This window comes from Stegostoma tigrinum, chromosome 41 (assembly GCF_030684315.1).
Source record: "Stegostoma tigrinum isolate sSteTig4 chromosome 41, sSteTig4.hap1, whole genome shotgun sequence".
NCBI lineage: Eukaryota > Metazoa > Chordata > Chondrichthyes > Orectolobiformes > Stegostomatidae > Stegostoma > Stegostoma tigrinum.
Genome location: NC_081394.1, coordinates 7,064,827 through 7,079,110, shown reverse-complemented (window position 1 = coordinate 7,079,110; position 14,284 = coordinate 7,064,827). Strand labels below are relative to the sequence as shown.

The 14,284-nt window shown below is 43.9% G+C and overlaps 1 protein-coding gene across 3 annotated transcripts in view; it reads left to right on the top strand.

Annotated features, from left to right (window-relative positions):
* LOC125448540 (uncharacterized) overlaps positions 1-14,284 on the top strand; it is a 56,960-nt gene that overhangs the window by 8,619 nt on the left and 34,057 nt on the right. For all 3 annotated transcript variants that reach the window (XR_007246725.2, XM_048523905.2, XM_048523906.2), the window contains exons 4-8: positions 1,761-1,836; positions 1,995-2,066; positions 6,473-6,547; positions 9,310-9,390; positions 11,499-11,579. Coding sequence is in view for 2 of the 3 variants with exons in the window: in XM_048523905.2 (XP_048379862.2) it covers positions 1,761-1,836; positions 1,995-2,066; positions 6,473-6,547; positions 9,310-9,390; positions 11,499-11,579 (385 nt within the window). In the remaining variant the exon portion in view is untranslated. The remainder of the gene's footprint in view (positions 1-1,760; positions 1,837-1,994; positions 2,067-6,472; positions 6,548-9,309; positions 9,391-11,498; positions 11,580-14,284) is intronic.

Here is a 14,284-nt window from a genome sequence, read left to right as displayed (position 1 = left end):
GTTGGGATCAATGTTTCATTTCCTTACCAGCTGGGTGGTACTGTAGTTCAGTTGTTAGCACTGCTGCCATCGGTGCCAGGGACCTGAGTTTGATCCCAGCCTTAGGTGACTGTCTGTGTAAATTTTGCACATTCTCTCCATGGCCATGTGAGTTCCCTCCAGGTTCTCAAGTTTCCTCCGACATTCCAAAGATGCGCAGGTGAGGTGGATTGGACACAGGAAATTGTCCTGTTGTGTCCAGGAATGTACTGGCTAGGTCAGGTATCCATGGTTAATGTGGTGTTGTAGAGATAGCATGGCATATCCTTCAGAGAGTCAGTACAGGCTCGATAGGCCGAGTAACCTGCAGTGTAGGGATTCTAGATGCTATGATTCAGAAAGAAGTGAAAATAATGGCCAAGAGTAAAAGTAAATTGGAGTTAAATCAGCTCTGAACTACCCTCCTCCCCATCTTTGAGCAGAGTCTTTTGTGCCCACTTGAGAGAACATCCAAGATTTGGGATTCATAAATGTTTCATAAAGATCACAGTACTCCCTCAGTACTTTTCTGATGTCTTGGGTTAGCCTGTGGATCGTACACATTTGCAAAGGGATCTAGGTTCCTTGTTGTTAAGTCACCAAAGGCTTAACCAAGCTACAGGAAGGTGAAGGGAATGTCAGCTTTTGTTGCAAGGGAACGTGAGAAACAGGATTTTGTAAATAATTTGATAAAATGAAGTTTAAACCCATAGTGTTCTGATTCGGAGAGAAGTGTATTATCAAGAATCCAAAATAAAATCAAGATAGCTTCTCAAAAAAGTGCATGTAGACCACTTGACTAGGTCACCGTGCGGGTTGGTGAAATATGATTCAATGTGAATTGAATTCTTCTCAATGTGAAAAAAGCATTTGAGATGGACCTGCTTAGCCTTCTGCAAGAAGGTTAAACACATTTGTGGTATTACAACAAAACACTTCTGTGCACACTCAGATTTTTTTCCTCAGCTCGCCCATGAGACGTGGGTGTTGCTAATGGAATCAATATTTATCACTGGTCCCTAATTGCCCACAGGGGAATTGCCATGAACCTGGAGTCACATGGAGGCAGATTTCCCTTCTGAAAAAAAACATAGATGGGATGCATGCTGCCATTAGGATAGTTTTTTTTATTATTCTTTTGTAATTAACCTGTTCAGAGATGTTATTACACTCCTCTGGAGCAGGTAGGTTTTGAACCCAGGTCTCCCAATCCATGATTAGGGACTACCACTGACCAAAAGAGGACTCTATGCTAACTTTTAATTTTTTTTTATTTATTTACCTATTTTTGAAATCAATATTATCACAGATATTATTTCACTCCTCTGAAGCTGGTGGAACTTGAACCTAGGTCTCCTAGACTGGGGAAGGGATACTACCACAGTACCTCAAGAGGGCCCTATGCTAAGGGTTTTTTTTAATTTAACCTATTTTTCTAATCACCACATTCAGAGATGAAATTACACTCCTCTGGTCTTGAGCCCAGGCCTCCCATTCCAGGGGTAGGGATATTACCACTGCACCAAAACAGGGCCCAATGCTAGTTTTTTAATCCAGATTTCTAAAAACTAAATTCATCTGCCTCTGTGGGATTTGAACCTAGGATAGAATAGAATTGACCTTGCCCCAGAACAATAAGCTGGCGGTCAGGATGACTGACCCAGTAACATCACCACTACAGCACCAGCCTTTCGACTAAATGGTGGCACTTTGATCCGTAATGCAATGAACCTCTTTTACAGATCACTCCAATGCAAAGGAAAGCACACTGAAATGGGTTGTTATAATTTTTGCTGCACTCGCACCATGCCTTATGATGTAAGTAACTCCCGCCTGGTTCACATTATGCAGTACAATTTAGCAGCACTGTTTACTCAAAGCAATACATTCAAGTCAACAGAAAGCTTGCGCGTAATCATGCTGAACGTTTCTAATGTGGGAAAGGTAATTAAGCTGCTTCATTCTGATCTTTGCAGATGCTGTGCAGTCTTCACCAGGAACAGAATAAACTGTTGTGATCAGCAATGCTCCTGCTCCTTTCTCAGCAGGTGAGAATCACATTTCTTCGGAGCATTGCTGTAGATTTTCAACCTGTGAGTACATCAGTGAGCAGACAGCGTGTTGCAGAAACAATTTGAAATTTCAAAAAGTAACAATGTGCAATTAGATAATAAAATGTGAGGCTGGATGAACACAGCAGGCCAAGCAGCATCTCAGGAGCACAAAAGCTGATGTTTCGGGCCTAGACCCTTCATCAGAGAGGGGGATGGGGGGAGGGAACTGGAATAAATAGGGAGAGAGGGGGAGGCGGACCGAAGATGGAGAGTAAAGAAGATAGGTGGAGAGGGTGTAGGTGGGGAGGTAGGGAGGGGATAGGTCAGTCCAGGGAAGACGGACAGGTCAAGGAGGTGGGATGAGGTTAGTAGGTAGCTGGGGGTGCGGCTTGGGGTGGGAGGAAGGGATGGGTGAGAGGAAGAACCGGTTAGGGAGGCAGAGACAGGTTGGACTGGTTTTGGGATGCAGTGGGTGGGGGGGAAGAGCTGGGCTGGTTGTGTGGTGCAGTGGGGGGAGGGGATGAACTGGGCTGGTTTGGGGATGCAGTGGGGGAAGGGGAGATTTTGAAACTGGTGAAGTCCACATTGATACCATATGGCTGCAGGGTGCAATTAGACCTGGGAGTCCTTGTACATCAGTCATTGTAGGTGCAGCAGGCAGTGAAGAAGGCAAGTGGTATGTTGTCCTTCATAGCAAAAAGATTAGAGCACAGGAGCAGGAATGTTTTGCTGCAATTGTACAGGGCCTTGATGAGATCACAGCTGGTGTATTGTGTGCAGCTTTGTTTTATTTGAGGAAGGATGTTCTTGCGGTTGAGGGAGTGTGTTGAAGTTTTAACAGACTAACTCTTGGGATGGCGGGACTGACATTGGTGGAGAGGTTGAATTGATTAAGGTTATATTCGTTGGAGCTCAGGAGAATGACGAAGGACATAAAAACAAATAAAATGCTGACAGGACTGGACAGGAAGAATATTCCCCACAATAGGGGAGTTTACAGCTGGGGGTAGCAGTCGAAGAACACAGGGTAAATTATTTTGAGGGAAATTTCTTCTCCCACAGAGTGGCGAGTCCGTGGAACTCCAACCACAGAAACCAGCCACAACATCACACAATTTCAAGAAGAAGTTGTGTATAAGAGGCTAAATGGAACAAAGAATATTAGGAGAAAGTGGGAGCAGGCTGTGGAGTTGGATGGTCAGCAACGCTCATAATGAATGGCTCAAAAGGCTGAATAGCTGACTCCCACTCCTCTATGAGTGTTGCATCAAATGTTATGTCAGTGCAAACAGATTGGAAAGAGTAATTCGCATTAAATGTGAAGCAGAGAAAACCAGTCTCTTCTATCTGACGGGGCTGTGCTAACATTAATATTTCATCAGGACCTCTGCCCAATCTCATATACTTACCTAAAGTCTCTTAAACACATCATCCTGCCCAAGTCAATGCTATTCTGACCTACCACGTCTTCCTCTCTGTTCTTCCAATTGTTTCAATCATGGAATTGTTATGGAAGTAAATTAGATTAGATTAGATTAGATTAGATTACTTACAGTGTGGAAACAGACCCTTCGGCCCAGCAATTCATCACCGCCCCTTGAAGCATCCCAACCAGATCCACCCCCCTATAGCCCACACACCCCTGAACACTACGGGCAATTTAGCATGGCCGATCCACCTAACTTGCACATCTTTGGACTGTGGGAGGAAACCAGAGCACCCGGAGGAAACCCACGCAGACACAGGGAGAATGTGCAAACTCCACACAGACAGTTGCCCGAGGCTGGAATCGAACCTGGGTCCCTGGTGCTGTGAGGCTGCAGGGCTAACCACTGAGCCACCGTGCAGCCCAAATACTTTAGATTAGATTCCCTACAGTGTAGAAACAGGCCCTTAAGCCCAACAAATCCACACTGTCCCTTGAAACATCCCACCCAGACCCATCCCCCTATAACCCACACACCCCTGAAAACAATGGGGGCAATATAGCATGGCCAATCCACCTAACCTGCACATCTTTGGACTGTGGGAGGAAACTGGAGCACCCGGAGTAAACCCATGCAGACACGGGGAGAATGTGCAAACTCCATGCACACAGTCGCCCGAGGCTGGAATTGAACTCGGGTCCGTGGTGCTGTGAGGCTGCAGTGCTAACCACTGAGCCACCGTGCCGCCCCTAACTAAATATTTCACAAAATGCACTTTCCATCTCCATTTCACCAGATCTCATCTGAAACATCAACATAAATAAACATTGGTTGGATCATATTTAGGGTCCTCTAGCTTTCATAATACAAGGAGGGATACCAAGAGCGTAATGCAAGTGGGTGGTACAGTGGCTCAGTGATTAGCACTGCTGCCTCACAGTACTAGGGACCTGGCTTCAATTCCACCCTTGGGTGACTGTGTGGAGTTTGCATGTTCTGCCTCTGTCTGTGTGGGTTTTTGCCAGGTGCTCCAGTTTCCTCCCACAGTACAAAAATTTGCCAGTTAGGTGGATTGGCCATGCTAAATTAGTCCCAGTGTTTAGGGATGTGTGAGAAATGAAAGGTTACAGGGCTTGGGTCTGGTGGGGGGGTGGGTGGAATGAATCAATGTGGGATGCTTTTTGGAGGGTCAGTGTGGACGTTTTTGGCCAAATGGCCTACTTCCTCAATGCAGAGTTTCTAGTAAAAAAAACAAGTGTGAAATTAATTTACAAGAATCACATGAGAACTAGGGGCTAAAGCTGTTGAGGCGAATTAAACATTTCAGGCTCTTTCCTCAGTAAAGAGAAGCTCCTTCTAATAGAAATCTTTAAAATGATTAGGAAATTTGACATTTCAGCTTATGGTGGAATCTAACACTATGGACTGTAAGTTAAACAAGTTGATTCAGTTGAGAAGTCAAGAGAAATGCCTTTATCTGGAGAGTGGTGGAATAAGGAACTCAGTACTGCATGAAGAGTGATTAAGATGATTAGAGTATGAATGGATGTATTTAAGGTAAGTCTAGATAAGTATAGGATGGGGACAGTGACAAATAGCTGTGATGATGAGGTTTGATGGTCGAGGTTTGGCGGAGACAACTGTGCATCTTAAACGGGGGCCCGGAGCAAATTTTTGTACAATTAGTTCTAAGCAATCTGATAATAGGGATTAGTCGATATTAACTAGCAACATTCCTTTGTTGGCACTAAGTAATTTGATTACTGAGTGAAAATATGAATCAATTTTAAACTAGATTGGTGTTGCCTCAATTGTTCCAGAAATACTTTTGAGGGTCAGGGGAAGGTGTTGTTCAGAATGTAGCGCAGATACCACAGCTCCCAATCAAAGGCGACAACTCTTCCCTTCACATGCACCAGCCCGCTGCCACAACACTCTCTCTCTCACATGCACACACAGACATGCACACACACGGCCACGCGTGCACACACACAATGACATGTACACACACTAACATACTCATACACAGAGCCAGACAGACACACACACAGACACAGACAGACAGACACACACAGACACAGACACACACACACACACACACACAAACACACAAACACACACACACACACACACACACACACACACACACACACACACACACAATCTGCCAACCACATACAAATACATTCAAGCTGCTACCCTTGCACACATAGAGACATATACTCACGCATACACACAAGCACATACTGCCACACATGCTTGCACGCACACGCACACACTCACACTCACACACAGAGACACACACGCACACATACAGATTTTCACATTCACACACACAGACGCACACATGCTGTCACACACATACACACTCATGCACATGCCCCAACTCACACATTTACACTGCACCCATGTGAACACTTACACACAGGCACACAAACTCATACATACATTGACACAATCACACACAAATGCACACACACAGACAGTCACACTGGCACACTGACAAACATACACGTGCGCACGCACAGGTACATGCACAGACACACACATGTACAGACACAAACACATATACACAGATATACATGCAGGTGCACGCTGAGACACCCCCGTGCACGCACAGACACATACACGCACAGACACACGTGTGCACACACATGCACAGACACATGCAGAGACACACACACACACACACACACATGCACAGACGCAGACTCACACTCACACATACACTTGCATGCACACATTCATTAAATATTGGGCAATCAAAAGTGTACTTCAGTTGTGGGATCTTTTAGCTACTGTCAGCATAGGTATGGCTGATATTCTGTCAAAAGAGAGCAATAATTCCTCAGTTAAACTTTGTAATAAAATTAAATTTGTGGACAATTTCTTTTCCATGTTAACAATCTGTATTATTATCCTAATGCTTATAACACTTAATGCTGCAAAAGATACATTTCTTTTCTCCAACAGGTACATATTTTATTGCTGGGTGTCGTGCTGTAACAAAAATGCTTCAGAGAAAAACATTGACAATAAGGAAAGAGGGTAAGAGAGCCTTTCTGTGTGGGAGAAGGCTATTCTGCTTGTGAAAATAAAGTTAGTTCACAGGGCGAGCTGAAGATCCAGACCAAAGGGATTACTCCATCCAGGTCACTGTGATATTGCCAAGGTGTCTGAAGCTCAGAGTGGGCCCAGTGAGATTTTTTGCAATGCAAATGTTTTGCTGTCTAGGTTTGACACCAGTGGTAGCACCTTGGTTAAACAGATGCCCGTTGCTCTGAAGGAATGAAAACATTGTGGACATTTGTCCCCAGGAGAGGCAGTGGATCTCTTTCTCGCTCTCTACTGATATCATTAAAGGGGAAATTTAAGTATTATTCTGTTGTTCTAGCTGTAAGACAAAGTGCTGTCCAATTTAGCTTAGAGCCTGGATTTTATTTGATCAGAGCCTCATTATTTTCCAATCATAGAATTTTACAGTCTAGAAACAGCCATTCAGCCCATCATGTCTGCTCCAGTTGCACAAAGAGCTACCCAACTTGCCCAATTCTCCAGTACTATCTCTGTAGGCCTCTAAGTTAAATACTTTTAGATACGTGTCCGCTCTCTTTTGAAACCGCCAATGGAATCCAACTCCACTACCCACCCAGGCACCACATTCCAAAGCCTAACATCTCTGAGCAAAGACATTTAGAAAGAAAAAGGATGGAGAGAGAAGCTTTAGTGGGTTATGAGCCAAATGCAAGCAAATGGGACCAGTTCAGTTTGGGAAAGCTGGTCAGGATGGATGAGTGAGACCATAAGGACTGTTTCTGTGCTATATGACACTAAATTCTTCCTTATCTCACTCCAAGCTCTTTTGCTGGCAATCATGAAATTTCAAACCCTGACATACCAACTCGTGAGAACAGAATATCCTGTCAGAATTTCAGCAAACTTGTACTTGGTGTTCATTTGGAATTTAGCAGTAGTGAGCAGTGAGTGCAGTAGGTGCCTGAGGGAAGATCCTGGGGTGGCCTCCAGTGTTAAATGTGATTGTGGAGGAGGTGCACTTACCTATCCTCAGCGATTGAGGCCCATAGGTTAGAAAGCTGATGATCCAATTGCAGATGATGGAGCCGAGGCAAAGGTCACTCAGTTTTGAGATCAGTCCGGAGGGGATAATGGTGTTGCAGGCAGAGCTGTAGTCAATGAGCAAGAGCCTGACATAGGTACCTCTGCTGTCCAGATGCTCCAGGGATGAGCGCAGGGTTAGCGATACGACATTTTCTGTGGATCTGTTATATCAGTTGGCAAATTGTAGGGGATTGAGGCACGTTGGGAGACTGAAGTTGATGTGGGCCATGACCAACCTTTGCAAAATACTTCTCGATTATTGAAGCCAGACCCATTGGGTGGTAGTCATTAAGGCATACTGTATATGCTTTCATGGGTGTGGGGATTATGGTGGACTTCTTGAAGCAGGTGGAGACTTCAGCTTGTAGGAGGAAGAGTTGAAGATGTCAGTGAATACCTCTGCCATTAGATCTGCACAGGATCTGAAAGATACAATGAAAAATATTGTTTTGCATGGCATCCAGGCAGCTTGTACCAAAAAATGCACCAGTGCGTGTAGAACAGCGTACAAAATATGGTGTTCGAGCTGTTGAGAATTTGCACAGAGAGAGAGATCAGAATTAACATTTGAGAGGTCCATTCAAAAGTTTGATTATGGTATGATGAAGCTGCTCTTGAATCTGTTTGTATGCATATGAAACCTTTTATATCTTCTGCCCAACTGAAGAGAGTGGAAGACAATATAAACAGTGTGGGAGGGGTCTTTGATTCTGTCGGCTGCTTTTCCGAGGTAGTGGGATGTATAGATGGAGCCGACGGATGGAAGCTGTTTTGTGCGATGGACTGGAATGTGTTCGCAACTGTCGGCAGTTTCTTGCAGTTTTGGGAAGAGCAATTGCCACACTACACTGTGATGCATCTAGACAGGATGCTTTCCATGGTCATCTGTAAAAAATGGTCAAAAGCTTTGTGGACATATCAAATTTATTTAGCCTCCTGAGGAAGTAGAGGTGTTGTTATCCTTTCTTGTCCATTGTGACAACATGGGTGGGCCAGTACAGATCATCACTCCCAGGAACTTAATGCTTTTGACCATCTCCATATCAGCACCGTTGATGCAGACAGGGACCTGCCTAATACTCTGCTTCCTGAAGTCAACAACCAGTTAACAACCTTTGTTTTGCTGACGTTAATAGAGAGAGTGTTGTCTTCACACCATGCCACTTAACACTCTATCTCTTTCCTTTATTCTGTATTGTCATTCTCTGAGACCTGGCCTACATTGATATTTCTTCTCTCAAAAGGAAGTGAACTGTAGAATTCTTTACCATGAAGGACTGACAAGGTTGGGCCCTTAAGTATATTAAAGGGTAAGATAGACAGATTTTCAATCGGTCAGTGGAATCAAGGGCTATGGGGAAATGACAGGAAGGTGGAGTTGAAGGTTGTCAGATCAATTATGATGTCATTGAATGTCAGAGCAGACTCAATGGGCTGAATGGCCTCATTTCTGCTTCTACATTTTATGTGTCATGTTTCTTTGTTTATCCCATGTATATATAAGGTATGGAGTTGTCAGGGGTACAAGAGGCTGTATCCACCAGCATGCAATAAATGGCTATCACATTCTGCAATTTTAAGTTGTGATTACTGGCAGAAGCATGCAGCATTTTAAGGTATGCATGGAGATCTTTTGTGTTCAATCTGTCAAGGACACAGAATAACAGGACATATGTTTCTCTATTTAACAGCAATCTTGCAGGCACTTGGATGGCATGCTGTTCTGCGAGAGTGAAAAAAGAGTATGACTCACCCTGCATTGAGGAACCCAGGTAATGCCTACTAAAACAGTGATAAACATGAACCTGTCAGTGTATATGCAGACGTATTCAAAATTCTGAACGTTCCCACCATTTGGATTGCCTGCAGCGTTTTCACCCGTTCACATAAACGCATTTGTAGAATAAAAGCTAAGTGGGACTCTGAAAGAAAAGTATAAAGCATTTAGCAGGTCTTGCAGCTTCTGGTGAAGTATCAAACAGTTAAAGTAATTGACAAGTCTGAGTACTAATACACAGCCATCAACCTGAATTGTTAAACTCCATTTCAGTTTCCATGGTTGCTGTATAGCATACATAGAACATAGAACATTACAGCACAGTACAGGCCCTTCGGCCCTCGATGTTGTGCCGACCTGTCATACCGATCTCATGCCCGTCTAACCTCCCCTAGTCCATGTATGTCCATATGCTTATCCAATGACTACTTAAATGTACCTAAAGTTGGCGAATACTACTATCTATCTACGTCTGTCCTATATCTTTCAACCCTCAATTTAAAGCTATGCCCCCTCGTGCTCGCCGTCACCATCCTAGGAAAAAGGCTCTCCCTATCCACCCTATCTAACCCTCTGATTATTTTATATGTTTCAATTAAGTCACCTCTCAACCTTCTTCTCTCTAATGAAAACAGCCCCAAGTCCCTCAGCCTTTCCTCGTAAGACCTTCCCTCCATACCGGGCAACATCCTAGTAAATCTCCTCTGCACCCTTTCCAAAGCTTCCACATCCTTCTTATAATGCGGTGACCAGACTGTACACAATACTCTAAGTGCGGCTGCACCAGAGTTTTGTACAGCTTCAGCATAACCTCTTGGTTCCGGAACTCGATCCATCTATTAATAAAAGCTAAAACACCGTATGCCTTCTTAACAGCCCTGTCAACCTGGGTGGCAACTTTCAAGGATCTGTGCACACGGACACTGAGATCTCTCTGCTCATCGACACTACTAAGAATCTTACCATTAGCCCTGTACTTTGCCTTCCGGTTACTCCTACCAAAGTGCATCACCTCACACTTGTCTGCATTAAACTCCATTTGCCACCTCTCAGCCCAGCTCTGCAGCTTATCGATGTCTCTCTGCAACCTACAGCCTCCTTCGTCACTATCCACGGCATGTTGTGTTTGGGGTATCTTTTGCTTTTGGTTCTATCTTTATGCCACCTACCATTTTCAAACTGCACATTATACTGAGCGGAGCTCTTAATCATTTTGAGAGATTTACCATACTACGGTTTGGTGAACTTAATTAGAGCCTTCATCAATGATGTTATTTCTTGCCTAATCCACACTTGCACTTGTCTGTGCACTTCCAAGATTATTTTTATTTATTTAAACTTTATTGTCATATGCACTCAAGTACAGAAGCACAGGGGAGTACAGTGAAAAGTTTTTAATGTTACTGCACACAGCTCCATCTTAGGTACAAAAGCTTAAGAACAAGGCAGAAAGAAATAGAAATTAACTTAAAAGTTAAACACTACAGTCCTTCTTAGTTTTAAGTTGAAAACTAAAGAAATAAAGTTAAAAGTTTAAACACTGCAGTTTTACTCAGTGCTTCGCCTGATTGGTACGACTGTTTTCAAGTTGGAAATCAACATAGGGATTTAGATCCCAGCACATCATTAAAAGCTTTGAATACACTGTACCAGTGAATAATCCGCAGTCACTTCCACATCTGTTCCCAATCATATTGCTAGACCTGTGCTTCTAAACAAGCACATTTGCCTTTCTCTGTTTGTATATTAATTCGCTTGACAAGTTCCATTTTCCAGGCTGCCCCTGCATCCACCCTCCCCAACAACCCCCGATGATTGGCTTAATCAGTCTGAAGACTGAATGTGTTTACCTCCTTCACATCAATTATAGAATTTTACAGCACAGAAAGAAGCCACTCGGCCCATCATGTCTGCACCAGCTCCTGAAAGAGCTACCCAGCCAATCCTGTTCCCCAGCCCTACCTCTGTGGCCTTCCAAGTTCGTCACTTTCCATCAGTCCTCTGACCGTATGCTGGCGCAGATGTTGTAACACTGTAAGCGTGTCCACCTTTGAATACTGTTTGGCAACAAGGACCATGCACTGACCATCCTTTCCCACACAGGGCCCTGAGTGGTCTTTCCCTGGCTTGCTGCAGCAGTGTAATAGGAGACAAGATTGAATTCCAGGATGAAACAAACACAAAGTAAGTTTTAACTTTGGAGCAAAAATGTGTCATTTGATTCAATTTGAGCAGACAGAAATGCACTTAAACTAAATCGCTCGCTGTTGCCTCACTCGTAGAAAGTTTTTCTTTCTGTTATTTTCATTCATTCGAAGGCTGGATGTGGCTGAATTTATTGCACATTCCCAATTTCTGTCAAAAAGGGTGATGCTGAACTGACTTACTGTGGTGCAATCTGTCAGATGTGTGAGATGCTCAGTGACGTTCAAAGAAGGGTGAGGGTGGGGTTCCAGTTTTTACACACAGTGACAGTGAAGGAACAGCAGTATAGCCCCAAATCTGCTAGTGTGTGCACTGGAGGGGATCAGATGGTTGCTTTCCAATGTGTCTGCTGCCTTGAATTTTCTGGATGGTGGTAGCTGCTCATTTGGTAAGTCTGTGCCTCACATGCATTCCCTGATGTAAGCCACTTCTATCTGCCCTGCCTCTATATTTCTTTAATATCTTAGAATCCCCTACAGCACAGATAGAGACCATTCAAGTTTGCACCGACCCTCTGAGCATCATGCCCAGACTCACCACCCCTTGCCTGTAACCCTATACAAATCAAGGCTAACCCACCTGGCCTGCATATTCTTGGTCACTATGGGGCAATTTTCCATGGCCAATCCAGCAAACTTGACACATCTTTGGACTGTGGGAGGAAACCAGAACCCCTGGTGCAAATTTTTACGGACACAGGGAGAATGTGTAAACTCTACACAGACAGTTGCCCAAGTGCTAACCACTGAGCCACCCAAACTATATTCATTCTTGTAATTTTTAATTCAGTGAACTATCCATTTAAATATTTCTGCCCAGTGAAGAATAATCCCAATTTCTTAAGTCAATCCATGTGCCTGAAGTGCCATACACCTTCATTTCATGCCAATAATTGTCCCTTGCACCCTATACAAGATCATTTCTTTCTTACAAATATGTGGTATCCAGAGTTTGACACAATACACCAACTGAGATCAAAACAATAAATTTCATTAAGGGTTTAAATAACTCATTCGCTTTTGTCCTGTTGCCCCTATTTAGAAAGCCGGGGGGAGTTGTACATTTTTATTTCAGCAAGATATTCCACCAACTTCAAAGATTCGAAATTCCAAATTTGCCAGTAAGATTGTATCATCTTCCTTACAGTGTCAACGCTGTTTTTATTTCTCATCAAGAAAAGCACTTCACCCTATATATAAATTTTATCCATACACAGTCCTCACACTACGCTGAGATAACAAAGTGTGGAGCTGGATGAACACAGCAGGCCAAGCAGCATCTGAGGAGCACAAAAGCCGATGATTCGGGCCTAGACCCTTCTCACTGGTGCGTTTAGACACTTCCAAAATCTGCTACTATACTCCTCACTGATCACCACATTTCAAAGGTTTGACGCCTCAGTATTTGTACACCAATTCAGGAGCTCTGAATGCATTTTACAGGACAGGCAGCATTAACTGTTCTCAGAGTTGTAATAGTCACCCTTCTTGGAGGCAACCAAGAATGGGTAATAAATGTGGGCTCAGCCAGCGATGCCTACGTCCCATGAATGAATTATAAAGGATAGAGGAGCCTTTTGACCATAACAGTGTCTCAACAGTGAAATAGTAGTCAGATTATCTGTTTCGATGATGTTGGTCGAGGGTTAAACTTTTGGTTCTCCATCTCTCAAGTTTAGCAGCATCAATAGGAAGGATGTGGTCATACTTGAGAAGGCACAGAAAAGATTTGCAAGGCTATTGCTGGGACTGGAGGGTTTGAATTAGAGGGAGATGCTGAATAGGCTAGGACTTTTTTTCTCCCCAGTGCATCGTAGACTGAGGGGTGACCTCATCGAGCTTTATAACATCATGAGCGGCATGGATAGTGTGAATTGACACGATCTTTTTTCTACGTTGGGGGGGTCAAACCAGAGGGCATAGCTTTAAGGTGAGAGAGGGACCTAAGGGACAATTATTTTTCACACAGAGGGTGGTGCGCGTATGGAATGAGCTGCCAGAGGAGGTGGTGGAGGCTGGTGCAGTTAAAACATTTCAAAGGCATTTGCATGAGTACATGAATAGGAGGGGAATAGAGAGATGTGGGCCAGCTGCTGGCAAAATGGAACTAGGTCAGGTTAGGAAATCTGGTCAGTGCTTGCAAGTTGGACTGAAGGTTCTGCTTTTGTGCTGTATGACTTTATGACTCTGTCCTGTTTCGATCGAGAATGTAAAATTTACACTCTTCTAGCCCTCTGATGCCATCACCTTATCCAAGGAAAATTGAAAGATTCTGATCATCTTTAATTCCTTTATTAACCTCTGGTGCACACAAGCCGGCTAGGAGTGACAGTTTTACTTCCAACACTGCCAACTTTTACTGTCACAGTGCCCCATTATTGTCCTATCCAATTTCTCTATGGTCAAGTCTCTTATTTGAATGTTAGTCACAGACTCTTCTTTCATGAAGGCAAACACAAAATACTCACTTTGAACCTCAGCCATATCCTCCTGCTCTACAAGAAGATTTATGTTGTTTGCTAATTTGTACCTACTTCCTCTGATGTGCACTCTTGAGCAGTCACTTTCTGCTACTGTTGTTCAGTGCTGAGCGCTGCTGCCTCACAGCACCAGGGGTCCGGGCTCAATTCCACCCTCAGGTGACTGCCTGTGTGGAGTGTGCGCGTTCTCCCCGTGTCCGTGTGG